General features: G+C 40.3%; 2 protein-coding genes across 2 annotated transcripts in view; both read right to left on the bottom strand.

The window, feature by feature from the left end:
• zgc:174164 (uncharacterized protein LOC570656 homolog) overlaps window positions 1–15,518 on the bottom strand; it is a 202,553-nt gene that overhangs the window by 75,622 nt on the left and 111,413 nt on the right. The gene's annotated exons all lie outside the window — the stretch shown is intronic.
• On the bottom strand, window positions 4,251–15,501 carry btbd16 (BTB (POZ) domain containing 16). Its single transcript, XM_060862232.1, has 16 exons — window positions 15,094–15,501; window positions 14,664–14,832; window positions 13,623–13,707; window positions 12,734–12,828; window positions 12,498–12,626; window positions 10,633–10,779; window positions 10,206–10,317; window positions 8,988–9,057; window positions 8,349–8,479; window positions 8,122–8,241; window positions 7,543–7,628; window positions 6,859–6,941; window positions 6,411–6,485; window positions 5,987–6,082; window positions 5,196–5,384; window positions 4,251–5,107 (listed from the first exon to the last, which is right to left on the bottom strand). The coding sequence occupies exons 1-16, from the start codon at window positions 15,136–15,138 to the stop codon at window positions 5,039–5,041; spliced, it is 1,701 nt and encodes a 566-aa protein (XP_060718215.1). The 5' UTR covers window positions 15,139–15,501; the 3' UTR covers window positions 4,251–5,038.

The following is a 15,518-nucleotide window of genomic DNA, read 5'->3' as shown; positions in this document are numbered from 1 at the left end:
AATGGCGGCGTGAAAAGGAGAAAGTAAGAGCCGCTGAAACACAGAGTCGTGTCATGAGGAGGCTTTTTTCCCCCAGTGATGGTGAAACGAACCATTGAGATTTTTATGATGTGAAGGAAAATGCTTTAATTTACAAAATTTCAAGCGCTCACTAGAGACCTCTAGTGGTGATAAATATGAATTAACTAAATATTAATTTTAATCTATATATTATAGAAATTATTAATTAATGATAAAATATTATTTACATTTAAGCCATTTCAAAGCCACGAAGAACTTCACATAATGTTTGTGAGCAGAGAAATTATTGTGTTAATAAAGTTTATAATGTTAACTTTTCATAGTTACATAAGTGAACTATATCTGTCTGTCTGTGTGTGTGTCTCTCTCTATATATGTATATCTTATATATATATACACGTGTATATATATATATATATATATATATATATATATATATATATACATTTACGTATATATACACGTATATATATATATATATATATATATATATATATATATATATATATATATATATACGTGTATATATACGTAAATATATATATATGTATATATATATATGTGTATGTGTATATATACCCGTGTATATATATATATATATACATATATACGTATATATATGTGTGTATATATATATATATATATATATATATATATACACACATATATATATATATACGTGTATATGTATATATATATATATATATATATATATATATATATATATATATATATATATTTATTTATACACGTGTATATATATAAGATATACATATATATATATAGAGAGAGAGAGAGACACACACACAGAGTAGTGTGCACAAAATGTTTATGAAGTCACCAAATGACATCCTAGGGAGATCATTTACATATTCAGTGATACAGCACAAAAATGAGTTTCAGCAGATTTATCTGAAAAATCTGAACTCTGTGGTCTCTCCTGTGTTTTATGTTTACACATATCGAAAGAAAGTGTGTCAGAAGAAAAAAAAAACATCACAAGGGAATAAAGCTGGACTGGTTCTCTTACATGACACTGGGGTTTAGGTAATTGTCATTCCAAACAACCTGTATCAGAGAACCAGTGAAAAGATCTTACCTTTTAACACAAGAAGTTGTGAAGTTGGTCCGATACAGAATCACAAACTTCTGTTAATCTGGTTCATGGAAATTCCAAACCATTTTCAGTTATTTCACTACAAAACCACAAACCCCCATCAAGCTTTGCAGAATGGTATGACTGAGAAATTAGTTCAGAAGTTAAGAAAATGCACAAGAAGTTTAGAGCAGATTGGTTATTTGGAACAGTGGTGATTAGTGATTGGATGTCAGGAACAGTGATGATTAGGGATTGGGTGTCAGGAACAGTGGTAGTCAGTGATTGGCTGTCAGGAACAGTGGTATTTAGTTATTCGATGCCAGGAACAGTGGTGATTAGTGATTGGCTGTTGAGAACAGAGGTGATCAGTGATTGGCTGTCAGGAACAGTGGTGATCAGTGATTGGCTGTCAGGAACAGTGGTGATCAGTGATTGGTTGTTGGGAACAGAGGTGATCAGTGATTGGGTATCAGGAACAGTGGTGATTAGTGATTGGCTGTTGGAAACTGAAATAGTCAGTAAAAAAAAGTTTAAAATTAAGTCACTAATCATTTTGAGCCTAATGAGCAAGCCAGCGGTAAGTAAAAACTCCCTGGGATAAAATGAGGAAGAAACCTTGAGAGAACCTTGGTCAGAAGGGAACCCATCCTCATTTGGGTGACACTAGACATTAAATAAAGTAAATGTAAATAATGTCCTTTCTACAACAGTTTGTAGTTGTGCAACTGAGAGCTCCAGAGGAACTTATATGTCTGAGCAATTTTGGAAGACCCGACCGACAAGGCCGACTGACGCAACAGTAGCTCAAAGATGGCTTCTCAAGACAGCCCCATCCACAGCAGTCCCATGAGTCCACGGGCTGTCTATGCAGATTTATCCCAGCATAGTGATTAGTGATTGGTTGTCGGGAGCAGTGGTAGTCAGTGATTGGCTGTCAGGAACAGTGTTGATTAGTGATTGGCTGTCAGGAACAGTGGTGATAATTGATTGGTTGTTGGGAACAGTGGTGATCAGTGATTGGATGTCATTGCCAGTTCATTAGGTCACAGACTAAAAGTGCTATCAGTCTAAAAGCTCTGTTGGGTTGGTTACACTAGTACAGTCTGCGAAACACAGACATCATTGTTACTTGAAGATATCACTAACAAAGTGCTATGAGTGAAATGTTTACAATTGTACATAAAGTTTCTCCTCAGTGTGCTATATTTACTCTCATGGATTCCAGTATCTAATACTTCTATCTGCTGTAAGTACTGCAGTAAAACCAGAAGAACTAGCTGGTGAAGTGAAATCTTTTCTCTACAACTGCTACTCCTCGTACGAGTAGCCGTCCTCATATTGGGGGAATTTAGACGAGCGTCATACCAGCACTCATGCAGAGATATTAATCACACTGATAGTTTTCATCGTAGATTGCCTTTGTCTGCAGTGGTGCTAATAAAAAGACTGTGGATCTCTTTCAGTTCATGCCCAGAGAATTCTTTAAGATGTTGCCAGGTCTTTGCCGTATTTGTCTCTGTATGTTTTTTTGTTCTACATATCATTTTCATTAAAAAGTACACGGCCACCTGAACGGCGGTGTGGTTTTCACCCGTTACACAATTTCACCAGAACGCTTATGAATAGGACTCTGGTTTCTGTACATGACTACAACCACTCAGCTGCTGAATCCGTCATCCAAAGCAAGCGTTTCAAAGGGGAATATGTGTGGTATATTGTATCGTTTCAGAACCAGAGGGAAATCCCCAAACCTTTAAAGCAATTCTCTTGAAGACGGACTTCCTCTGTGAGGTCTGAAAATTTCTTTTGTGAAAAAACTGATGTTCAGTAACTTCACAGACATCCAACAGAAGAAAAGAGGTAAAACCGATACTGGAAGGTTCGGGTTGCTTTTAGTAAAGTCACACACGATTGACTGAGTCTGTGTTTGTTGTTGCGAATGGTGCTCACTAATGTGCTTACAGTAGTTCACTACCATCAGAAAAAAACTAAAAAACTCCACTCTAGTTGGAAAGTCAGGGACATTTTTCAAGCTGTTCACACCAACAATAAACAACATACCAGTTCCCTAATTTACCAGATTCTCGTTAAATCTACACAGACCTTCCAGCTTCTGCTCTGAGTATATAAATACAGCAGGTTACGAATGATAAGATTTTCTTGATGATTGTTTTTTTCTATTTCATTCAATCCTTTCTGGACTGTTTAAACACTCGTGTTATCTATGTTATGTAGCCGGTCAGACATGCAAAGCATCTCAGTCTTTGATAGTGTTTTAGACTTCTTATATCTAATGAAGTCTGATGTTCATTTTATTAAAGGTGGGTTCTATCGTTAAAGAAAATCCCACCCTGGCTTTAAAAGGATTATTGTACACATTTAAATCTTGTACCTAATTTGACCAAAAATTAATAACACACGTCTCATTCACTTGCGTGTCTCTTTCCCGATCATCTGAATTCGGCTTTGCTCTTTCTCTTAAAATAGGTTTGGGAGTGAGAAAGGGCTCTCGGAACGAAAGAAACTGGGACGTGGTGGACTCGCGGCAAACGGGGTCAGGGAGTACTTCCTGTGTCGTGTCCAAAACTTGCTTCCTTTCCTCTGAAGTGGGAGCGCTGAGAACAATGGAGACCTGACGTACTTAAAGAGAAGGAGGAAAAGTTCTCACAGCACCAAAGCACTTCAGTGAATATGTTGAAATGTGAATTTTTAATGCAGAATAAACAAAAATAATTATACAAAAAGAATTAAATAAATAAAAATACACACAGCCCTGCTGAACTCTGTGTTCCGATTGGTCAGAAGTTGTTTATTAATTCTCTAGAACAGCAGCTCTAACAGTAAAACAGGTTATATATATGATATACATTAAATATGATATACATTATTGTTTCTAAAGTAACAGCACATTCTCAGGAATGTGTACAGCACACAATCCATTGATCATGAACAGATTTAAAATAAAAAAAAAAAAGCTGATAATTTGTGTGGAGACATTTATGGAAGGAGTCTCCAGTGTAAGCTCTTTGTAACAGTCAGGGTTTTTTTCCCACATCTTCAGGACCGGAGTTTTCACTTTTTTTTTTTTTTTTTTTTTTTTTTGTGGTTTTTCAGTAACATGACAAGCAACGTATTTTCTTCAAGAGAGGAAAAAGAGACACTGAAGAGGGAAGGACTGTTTATAGCTGCAGTGTTGTTAAGACAAATTACTTCACACAGGATGTGACTATAAATACCATAAATATATATAATAAATATTTATATATTAATATAATAAATATATATGGGGGGCACGGTAGCTTAGCGGTTAGCACGTTTGCCTCACACCTCCAGGGTTGGGGGTTCGATTCCCGCCTCCACCTTGTGTGTGTGGAGTTTGCATGTTCTCCCCGTGCCTCGGGGGTTTCCTCCGGGTACTCCGGTTTCCTCCCCCGGTCCAAAGACATGCATGGTAGGTTGATTGGCATCTCTGGAAAATTGTCCGTAGTGTGTGAGTGAATGAGAGTGTGTGTGTGCCCTGTGATGGGTTGGCACTCCATCCAGGGTGTATCCTGCCTTGATGCCCGATGGCGCCTGAGATAGGCACAGGCTCCCCGTGACCCAAGGTAGTTCGGATAAGCGGTAGAAGATGAATGAATGAATAATAAATATATAATTTTTTTAACATATTTTATTCTTTAATGAATAAATTGAATTGTTGTCACATTGCTAAGATGTATCAGGAGTAAAACACTTGGGCATGTGCTTTACAGGAAAGTAATCAGCTTCAGTGTGGTATCTCTGCACCATCACACCACAGTGCTGAGTGCTTTCCTGTAACAGCAGGACACTGAGTGTTTTATTCCTGCATGTATCATGTAAGCACAGGTAAATGAAGTGAGGACTCCTGATTAGAACATCCGTATTATTGTTAATAATTTATGCCGATGGGAAGGCGAGGGAAAGCGTCACCATAGCAGGCACACAAAGTCTGTCGACTGTAAACACCTGGAATAAAGATTGATAAATGAATAACTCCGGAAGCACCGATACCTTGTAACTACTTGTTGTGTGTGTGTATTGTTTAATTGTTTACCTTGCTCCTACAACAGCGTTTACTCAAGCCAAACACTTGATTGAGTTCTCCGCTGCTCCTTTCCTGCCATTCTCCACACGCATGGCTTTGCACGCTGATCTTATAGCGCACACAGCGTTCCGGTCTCATGCTAAATGGCTGCGTTGTCCTCCAGCTCTCAGCTAGTGCAGGGTCCCAATGTCTTAACCTCTGAGAGTGAAAGGGGTGGGGGGTGGGGGGGGGGGGTGTTGTTGTTTAATTTTTTTTAAATGTGATTGGTTCACGCTTCGTCCACACCTGGTCACTTTAACCAGAACGATTTTAAGCCTAGATGTGGTACGTGTTTGATGCGATCTCGAGCACCCGCGTTACTGATAGTGATGGAGAGCCGCAGGATTGTCAGTGGGAAAGAGAGAGAGAGTCATCTGGCTCGTCTGAGTGGGAGATAAAATGATATCACTGACTCTTACTGATGCAGATGTGTGGGCAGATGCATGGCCAAAAACACACGTAACCACGTTTACTGCTGTCGAGCTGCTACTCTAGAGCAAGACACACTCCCGAGGAGTGGGGTATATACACTACAGAAAGTATTTACACAAGACAAGCACAGAATGACTCATCCAAATGTTTGAATTGTTTTACCAAAAGTGACAAATATATCTCACCAAAATAATTATTTTAGATATAGTATAGCGTTAACGTAGTATACTGATGTCCATAACTAAGGGAGAGGAACGGAAAGATCTGAAACACCTCGTCTGATTTGAGGGGAACTTAAAGTCAATCGGTGTACTGTATAATTCACTGACCTCTATGGTGAATGCATATGCTTCCGATTCTCCAACCCGGGAAGCTCTGAGCAGGAAGTAGAAGCCGTAGAGCCCGAATGTGTGTGTGCAATGTTCCTAAAAGACAACACACACACACAGATTTCAGATTCATCATGAATTACCATTAAAAGCATTTCTGCAAGTCAAATGGTCAGTTCTAGCACCATAGTAATTCTTTGCTATTCTTATAGTCTCTGACAGATGGATCCAGGTACAATGCTATCTTTAGCGATCGTTATAGAAATCGTTCCAAACCAGAACATATTAACCCCTTAACTACACCAAATATATTTCCCAATATATTTTTTGTGAAGTACTGTACCATCACAGCCAAGCCATGAGATTTCTACAATGCCTGTTTTGGCTAAATCTCAATTTTAAACTCATAAGAAGAATGCTGCACCTCGGTGACAATCATTCCAAAGCGGACGGCCTGCTTGGAAAAGTTGGTGATGTGCATGTTGCCTCCACTGTGGATCTGTGGAACAAACACAAGAGCAGAGAGTAGAACCAGATGAAAGAAGGACTAATCCCGATTACCGTCATTATGATATTAACAATTAATTCTGGCTTTTATAATCGGTTGTTTCACATTGTACATTCTTAAACCCTGGCCTAAAATTACTAATTTGCGTATTTTCAGTGTCAACAATCACGATTAGATAAAAACAGCACACAGGTTTGAGTCAAAAAGTGGAGTTTATAATGATGAGAATGATGAGAACCCGGGGTTAACTGCAGTGTGGAAAGCCCTTAACAGAAAACCACGTATATAATGAATAGTACACGGAAACCTATCTGTGATTTCTTCGTGTGGGTGAATGTGTGTTTATTTGCTGGTGTGGACTCACAGAGTAGATGAGGTTAGAGAAGGTGAAATGGAGCCAGGAGTGAGGGAACACGTTGATCTTCTGCATCTCCTCCATGTGCTGTCCTAAGAGACATGAAGTAAAATAACATGTAAACATGACGCTAATATGGAATTAGCAAGAGCTGGAGTAATATATTTGGATGTGGAGGCAGTTCTTCTGTATTTCCTCGTTCAGCCTCATGACTGAATGATGTTTTGTACAGAGAATGAAAGCTGCTCCACTGCTAGTTGATGATTCTGTCTAAATGTTCTGAGTTGACCAGCTGGTGAAATCACACACATCAGTACTCGGACATCAGAGTTCCGGATGTGGGGCGGAGTTTCACTAATCTGATTAGTTGTTACAGGACAAAAGACTCTTCACGGACACACTCAACTCCTTTCAGCAAGTTAATGGCCAACACAAGAATCACAGTTGATGTATATTCAGCAGGTTCCTAACTCTATTGCTTCTTTTTTATTTAAAAAAAAGCACATGACAGTGATAGAGATGACCATTACCTAGCATCAATGCTGTTATGGTAAATATGTAGTTATCATAGCAGTAAGTCTAACTAAATGATCATTTGAAATGTAAAGCAAGGAAATGAAAAAACCTCGTAAACTGTAAGATGAGAAAGTGGTATTATTAACGAGCTTGTGAAAGTTTGAATTCCACACTTACGCTCTGTGATACCATGTAGACGAAGAGCCTGGAAAAGAGGAGTGTACTTGTGTCCCAGAGGCTGCTCCAGAAAAACCCCAGGAGCCCTGGAGAGAGAGAGAGGGAGAGAGAGTGTGAGTGAGTCAGTGAGTGTGAGTGAGTAAATCTGAGTGAGTGAGTGAGAAAGAGTGAGTGAGTGAGTGTGAGTGAGTGTGAGAGTGAGTGAGTGAGTGAGTGTGTGAGAGTGAGAGAGATTGAGTGAGAGAGAATGTGTGAGTGAGAAAGTATGTGAGTGAGAGTGAGAGTATGATTGAGAGAGAGTGTGTGAGTGAGAGAGAGTGAGTGAGTGTGAGTGAAAGAGTGAGAGTGTGTGAGTGAGTGAGTGAGTGAGTGAGAGTGAGTGAGAGAGTGAGTGAGTAAGTGTGAAAGAGTGAGTGAGTGAGAGAGAGAGTGTGTGAGTGAGAGTGAGTGACTAAGTGAGTGAGATCTGAAATCACAATCACAGTCAAAGAATTAAGGAATAAAACAGTGTGTGTTCTGCTGTTATAGGAAAATAATGTGTGTGTGTGTGTGTGTGTGTGAGTGAGCGTGTGTGTGTGCCTGCAGAAGAAGCTGATGATGGTGGTGTGAGAAGGCAGAGTGTGCTCTTGGGGGTTAAACTGCAGGTAGATCCAGTACAGCACAGTCCTGAGCAGCTCGTATTCGTTGCTCGTGAACAGTCTACACACACACACACACACGCACACAATAACAATCTACACGTTACTGCACTAAGAGCATGCGACTGATTATGGAGTTGTATCTAAAGGCTCAGAGGTGATAGTGACCTGGGGCTCTGCAGGGTTTTGTGCAAGAGCTCAAACGTCAAGTCCCTGAGTTGGATGCGATGTGACAGATCGGTTACGAGAAAGAGCTCCAGCCATCGCTCGCACGCCTGCTGAAGACTCGTGTGCTTGTACTAAAAACACACAAAGAAAGACAAAACATGTGTGCAGTGCAGTTACAGGAAACTGTTACTGTTACCACACTGAAACGGAACATTTTCCAATAACAAGTGTTTCCAGCGTTCCTTTATATCACAGTGATCTATCTTAAGTCGAAATAAATGTCTCCTTACAAAAACCACGCCGAGTATCAGAATCTGTTTCTGTGGAGTGTCTTATTTATATTTACAGAACAGAGCAGCTATTAACCAATAACAGAGCAACTATTTTTCTGTGTTAATCTGTGTTCATTCTATGTAGACCTGATTTCCCCCATGAACCTGGAACAATACTGAGGTTACTGCACCACCTGCTGGTCATCTGAACACTTTACAGCTCAACACCACACAATACAGATATTTATCATCGAGAATGCTTGAAAGCTCAAAGTGATGAATATGAAAGACAGATGAATAAATGACATTACCACTGTGTTAGGGTTATATATTACAACAATATATATAACAAGTGCATCTCTCTCACCTTACAGGAAACTCTGTGAAAGTCACACACTGTTGAAAAGCTGATGCTGGATATCATCTCCTTCAGACACCTGCCAATAGACAATCACCGGTAACAGGCGCTCAAAATAAAGTAGGTAAATAAGAATGAAGTCAAATATCGAATCATATTGTATACTAGCTGCTGAGTTCACAGTAATGAGATTCCAGATTCTCAAATGTCATTTTTAAATAATATTCTTCCGATCAAATGCGTTTTATTTGATCATTTTCTTCATTTTATCCTTTCTTTTCCTCTTTCATTAATTAATTCAGTGATGTATTTGTCTAATTATTAGTATCAGTATTTTCCCTCCTGTGTGTTTGAGTCGTCGTAACCTTGTGTGCTGAGAATTTCGTCGCTGATTGTGTTTTAATACACCCCTGGCACTGTGCAGTAAATCTTTCTGTCCACCATCGATAAACTGAATGTCTGTCATCTGCACGTGTGTGTACGTTGTACGTGTTTTCATCTCTCTGTCTGTTGTTTAGACTCACTGTCAGTTTGTCAGTCTATTCATTTCTCTGCCTTTCTGTCTGACTTTCTGTCTGTCTGTCGATTTATTTCTCTTTCTGAGCATATGCTTATAGGTTTGTGTGGGAGTGTGTGTGCACAAGAAAGTGTGTGCCGGTGTGTATGTGTGTGTGTGTGTGTGTGAGCGAGAGAGAGAGAGAGAGAGCGCATGTAGAATGTAGAGTGTCTGAGGATGTGCCCAGGTGTGTGTGCAGATGTGAGAGTGTCTTCAGGTCTGTATATGTGTGTAACTGTGTGATGTGTAGTGATATAACAGTAACATTAATAATGTTTCCCTAACAGGCACTTCATGTTAATGGATGTGGGAGTAAAATCCCTGACCCACCTACAATGCAGGATATGACTCAGCTGTGTGTTTGTTCTCCTGAGACCTAGGGGTGGATTTAATGAATGGAATGGAATATGGGTGTCCAATGTTGGATTATATCATGTGAAAACTATGTGACTGTCAAGACCTACAGTACATGTAGGTCTTGACAGTCACATAGTTTTCACATGATATAATCCAACATTGGTACAGGTTGCCATGCGTTTGTTTATTGTATATTGTTTTGTTCTGCGTGGTGGTAAATTGCTGTTGTTATTTATATGTTTGATTAATAGGTATGATTTCAACCTGACTGATGAGGTTTAAAAAAATAAATAAATAAATAAAAATACACCGACCTCTGTTTTAGCTGTGGCAGACGCAGCATGGTGGCGGTACAGAGCACGGCCTCGCTCCACTGATCAGGACTCTCATCACACCTGTACATAGACCTCAGGGCAAACGAAAGAGCTGGGAGAGGGAGCGGGAGAGGGAGAGGGAGGGAGGGAGGGAGGGAGTGAGAGAGAGAGAGAGAGAGAGTTCAAATCCTTACATATGTTATACTTTTTTCTCAATATTACACATTTAAGATGCTCTGTGTAAGCAATCTGTGTCAATCATAGATGTCTCTATGGGCTCATGTATGAGGTAGAGGGTAGATAGCACTTGGCTGGCTTCACGTTGCTCGGATTAAGAGCGTGTTAATGAATGAAGCGAGTGCTTTAAACCCTGCTGTGTATTTGTATAAGCAGCCACATAAGCACACTTCTACTGAATGTGATTTACACTCTTTTGTGATGGACAGATCCTTTATGTTCAGCTGGAGCAGGAGGGGACGTTTGAATCTGCCTCGACTCATTGCCATTCCTCCGTCCTGCCTCAGTCTTATCTTTCTCCCTCCTAGTGACACACACTGCTCTTTTACACTGCTCTCTGCAAGAAACACACACACATTAATATCAGATAAAAAAACATTTTACTGCAATGAAATGCTCTATAAATCCCTGATACAGAAACATGGCATATTAAACAGCAGCTCATTCGGTCAGATCTATCAGCTAATAAAATGTTTGCCTTTTGTCAGTGTAAGGCTATGCCTAGGGAGGTTAGCTAGTATTAGCCACTTGAAGCCGGTGGGCTGATTATAGTGAGAACAAATAGTTATTCTCTGCACAGATGAAGTGGAGATGTCTTCAGAGTTTCTTAAAAACTCTAAAGCAGCAGAGAAAAGTACAATACCTTATATGTGTGTGTGTGTGTGTGTGTGTGTGTGTGTGTGTGTGTGTGTGTGTGTGTGTGTGTCTGTGTGTCTGTGTCTGTGTGTTTGTGTGTCTGATGCCTACTGTTCCAAAATAAAGATTTTTTTTTATTATTTAAAACTCTGCTGAATCCAAAAGATGAATCCAAGCTGCATTCTTGTCGCTGTTGTTAAACGAAAATATCATTCTTTCATTCATTCATCTTCTACCGCTTATCCGAACTACCTCGGGTCACGGGGAGCCTGTGCCTATCTCAGGTGTCATCGGGCATCAAGGCAGGATACACCCTGGACGGAGTGCCAACCCATCGCAGGGCACACACACTCTCATTCACTCACACACTCACACACTACGGACAATTTTCCAGAGATCCCAATCAACCTACCATGCATGTCTTTGGACCGGGGGAGGAAACCGGAGTACCCGGAGGAAACCCCCGAGGCACGGGGAGAACATGCAAACTCCACACACACAAGGCGGAGGCGGGAATCGAACCCCCAACCCTGGAGGTGTGAGGCGAACGTGCTAACCACTAAGCTACCGTGCCCCCACGAAAATATCAAATGTATTAAAAATATACAATTTGACTTTGAAATATATATATTTTTAAATCCCATCCCTTTCTGTTCCTGCAGTTATTTTCAGGGCTGTTAGCTGGATTAGACAGGATGAGACAGTCTCTGCCTGTCTGCATTAATGTAGAGTCTGGGAGAGAAAGAAATCAGCCCCATCGTAGCTCATCTCCCTCGCACCGTTCTGTTTGTTTTTATTCTGACCTGTAGGTGGTGCAGGTGGTGCTGTTGAGCTCACTGATGTAGAAATCTGAACTAGGGTGACATTTATTATGAAATAAAGTGAAGTGGATGCCAAAAAAATGAAATAACAGCTGTCCCTGGAAACTAGGTTTGTAATGTGAATAGAATGTATAATAGCTAAACACACACACAAGTAATCCAATACAAACCCACCAAGAAAGTGCATGAATTATTGCTCAGTCTAGAATCTGAGTTCTCGTGGGAGCTCATTTTCTGTGAGAAAACAGAAAGTTCTGCATGACGCTACCAATCTGAGCTCCAGCTAAGATTAGGAAGACTAATCTTGCAAATTAAATTTAAAAAAATTAAAAACAATCAGCCGTATCTGCACATAAGGGCCTGGGAGCTGGCTGAAATTTAGATGATGAATAATATCAACATCAGTGAATGTTAGTTCTAAAATAATTTGCTCCAGTCATGCGTATACATGCCTGCTCCTAACACACGCAGCTCAGTGCTCATCTCTTGAGTGACACAAGGATGACTCCATTAAATGTGTCTCTGTGTGTTACACAATCTCGTTCTAATCTAGTGTGGAATGATGAAAATGTATTTGTGTTTGTAATGATCCAGTCACCGGCTTTTTCCTGGAGCAGTGTGTGCCTTTGCTTCTCGGATTTTCTGTAGAGTTCAGCGAGTGTCTCTGATTCACACAGGTACGGACAGTGCAGCTCCCAGATGCTCCCGAAACAATCTAGCACTGCGTCTGGAATGAACACCTGCATTAAACCCTGACATGATATCTGCAAACGTATATGTGTGTATGTGTGTGTGTGTGTGTGTGTGTGAGGACACAGAATGGCCTCCATTTACCTGGCCTAGCGTTCTGAACCACTTGCTGAGAGACAACGTAGAAGTCAAGTCCAGGATTTTCAGATGTGTGTAACAGCTGGATGTTCTCCGATGCACTGTGGAGAAAGTTAAAGTCACTCAAACATACCTCACAGCCACAGATCTGAGACTCAGAGACTCGTTTCTATCACCAAGAACCAGTTTTTTCTCAGGGTAAAATTGTTGTTTTACATTCTCCAGTTTGTTTATGACTCTGACTTTATGACTTAAGAACGTTCAAATAGCTTTAAAAATAAAATAAAAAATAAAATAATAAATAAAAATAAACAATAATGGTATAAGGGTGAGGTGGAGTTATGGGGAAAATAGAAGCTGTAAATGCTGTTGTTGATTATTTTCCTATAATTACATACTCAAGTGGAGTTGAACAACTAGGGTTACAGTTTATTTATTTAAAAAAATTGGAAAAAAAAAGGGTTCTCTTCTATTTATGCAAATAAAGTAGACGGATTTCAGTTTTAGACGAGAATTATTTTTAACAGCATCACTTCTTGTTAAATAAAAGTGAAAGTCCTGGTAGTGGTTATGTTTTGAACTTATTTTTCATGTCTGATGAAGTGAAACCAGTGGCTGGGGAAAGCACTGGGGAAGTGGCTGGAGTCCAGACACTTCTGCACTCTTTTGTGTCTGTGTGATCTTGTGGTGCCAGCATGGTTGGCACTGGTCTACTACACCCCCTCCTGTTACACCACCCTCTTTACACCACCCATTGTGTGCAGAGACACGCCAAATTAAAGATGATCCTCTTCCAGAACGATAGCGTGTGGCCTCGTGGGCATGAAACCTGCCCCCTGAGGGCAGAAGTTCTTTCTAAGCTGAACGGGAGGCTCAGACATGCTGGGCATCGTACCGGAGTTGGGCGGGTGTGACGGCGTTAGGAGGAGGAGGAGGCTGCTGGCTCTGGGAGTCGTCACACCACTGCTGGAGTGTGTCCACTAGAATACAAACATACGTGAGAAAAGAATTGCTGTGTGTGAGACAGAAATCGTTCACATTAAACGTCTTGCAAGTTGTGATTTTGTATATCAGCATATTTCCTTTGCAAGAGGAAGTCGGACTGACTGAAGTGCTTGATCACCCAGTAGTTTGAGATGCGCAATGCCATGTCCCAGCCCAATCTAAACCCACAGAGAACAGTGAAAGTTTTCTGACAAGAGAGAAGAGTTTTTCCAGCTTTGTTGGATTTAATTGGACAAACTGCAGGCTAATACAGAATGAAAAAATATTTAAGGGAAGGAAAAATTATACTATATAAGGAAAAATATACTATATTTAGTGTATTTTTAGGTATACTGTCATTCTAGGGTCTGTAATTTTAAGAGACTGGAAAGCTGTGATTGATTGATTTATAGTTTTGCTACAGTTCTGTTCCTTTACATCAACCAAAAACACATATGCACTACGCTGTTTTTTTTCCATAGTAGTCTCAGACAATTGCCCCCTGCACAGCCATCAGCTAAAACCTGGCACTGATATAAAAGCCATATTGTCATCTTATTTTCTCCCTTGGACTATTTGCATTTCTTATAAACTCCTGTGCCAGCTCTCCAGGAGGCCGGTCCAGAGCTGCTGCCAGCTTCATGGCACCGTGTTGGCAGAGCTGCTTGAGAGAGAGAGAGTGAGAGAGCACAAGAGTGTGGGGTCTGGGGTCACCCGCTGTGGTGTGGCACTGATACGATACAGCCATCTGCCAAAACACTCACCCACAGCCTCACAGAGATGCTCATGGCACCAGACACACCAAGTTCAATATCTACTCTCACACTAATACACAGCTTTCTGTCTTTTATTCCCAAAACTCCCATAATCCTATGGGAATTCCACTCAACTTCGTCAACTGTAAAGAAATAAACAACGTAAAACAAGTTTTGCTTGCTAAACAGGCTCTCACCTGACTTTGTAGATCTGTGAGGTGTGTAATCATAGATCCCTGACTTGGTTGCCCTCTCTAACTGGGACTGGCCCAGCAGATCACCAGGTAGGGGAGGAGCCAACTGACAGCGGTTAGTGTGTCCGGTCTGTCTGCGCTGTCGTCCAGATAAACCAACACACATCTGCGGCTGTGTCCACACACACACACACACACACACACACACACACACACACACACACACACACACACACACACATCTATGTAACGTTCTTGGAAGGAGTCTCCAGTTTCAGCATTTTGTAACAGTAATTGGGGAAATGTTTAAGATAGTAAAGAATTAAGATATCAGTACAGTAGGTAGCTGTACACTGTAGTAGTGACTGACAAACATATTTTATTTATTAGAAGTGTATTTACAGTGAAACAGGTATGTGTTTGTTGAACTTACTTGACTTTCCCCTCTGCTGTTTGTACTGAGGCTGGAACTTTGCATCGTGCTATCAGCTAGCAGTGAGAAAAGACCTCAAATTAACTACAAATAAACAATAAAATAACTCGTGTCAACCCGAGATAAGACCCCCTGTATAGACAAGAACGTCTCAGGCGACAGCAGAAACACTTTAGAAATAATAAATAAAATAATAAATAATCGCAACTGTTCGAGAACCAATCAAGACAGGTGACCTAAGGAATGTTTCAGCGCGAGCCCTGGTAACTATGGCAACAAAGATGTCGGAAGTAAATCTGTCAATTCGTTTTAATCATTATTTTAAAATGTACTTTTAATGTATGTTTAGCCAATTACGGTGCGTCGTATTACCAAATTGTGATACCGGTTGATGTCTGGTTATTTCTTACAATATATTTGCGAAG

The sequence above is a fragment of the Tachysurus vachellii genome, chromosome 2 (genome assembly GCF_030014155.1).
Source record: "Tachysurus vachellii isolate PV-2020 chromosome 2, HZAU_Pvac_v1, whole genome shotgun sequence".
In the NCBI taxonomy this organism is placed as follows: Eukaryota; Metazoa; Chordata; class Actinopteri; order Siluriformes; family Bagridae; genus Tachysurus; species Tachysurus vachellii.
Note: the sequence above shows the minus strand (reverse complement) of the source record. Positions and strands in the feature narration are given on the sequence as shown.

What these genes read in the sequence shown, in the direction of transcription:
- btbd16 (XM_060862232.1), bottom strand. Translation starts at nt 15,138, where the DNA reads ATGCAAAGTTCCAGCCTCAGTACAAACAGCAGAGGGGAAAGTCAA. An exon ending in TCACAGATCTACAAAGTCAG is followed by an intron (nt 13,708 to 14,663) that starts GTGAGAGCCTGT and finishes TTTGTATTCTAG; the next exon opens with TGGACACACTCCAGCAGTGG. An exon ending in TCTGTCCATCACAAAAGAGT is followed by an intron (nt 10,318 to 10,632) that starts GTAAATCACATT and finishes TCCCTCTCCCAG; the next exon opens with CTCTTTCGTTTGCCCTGAGG.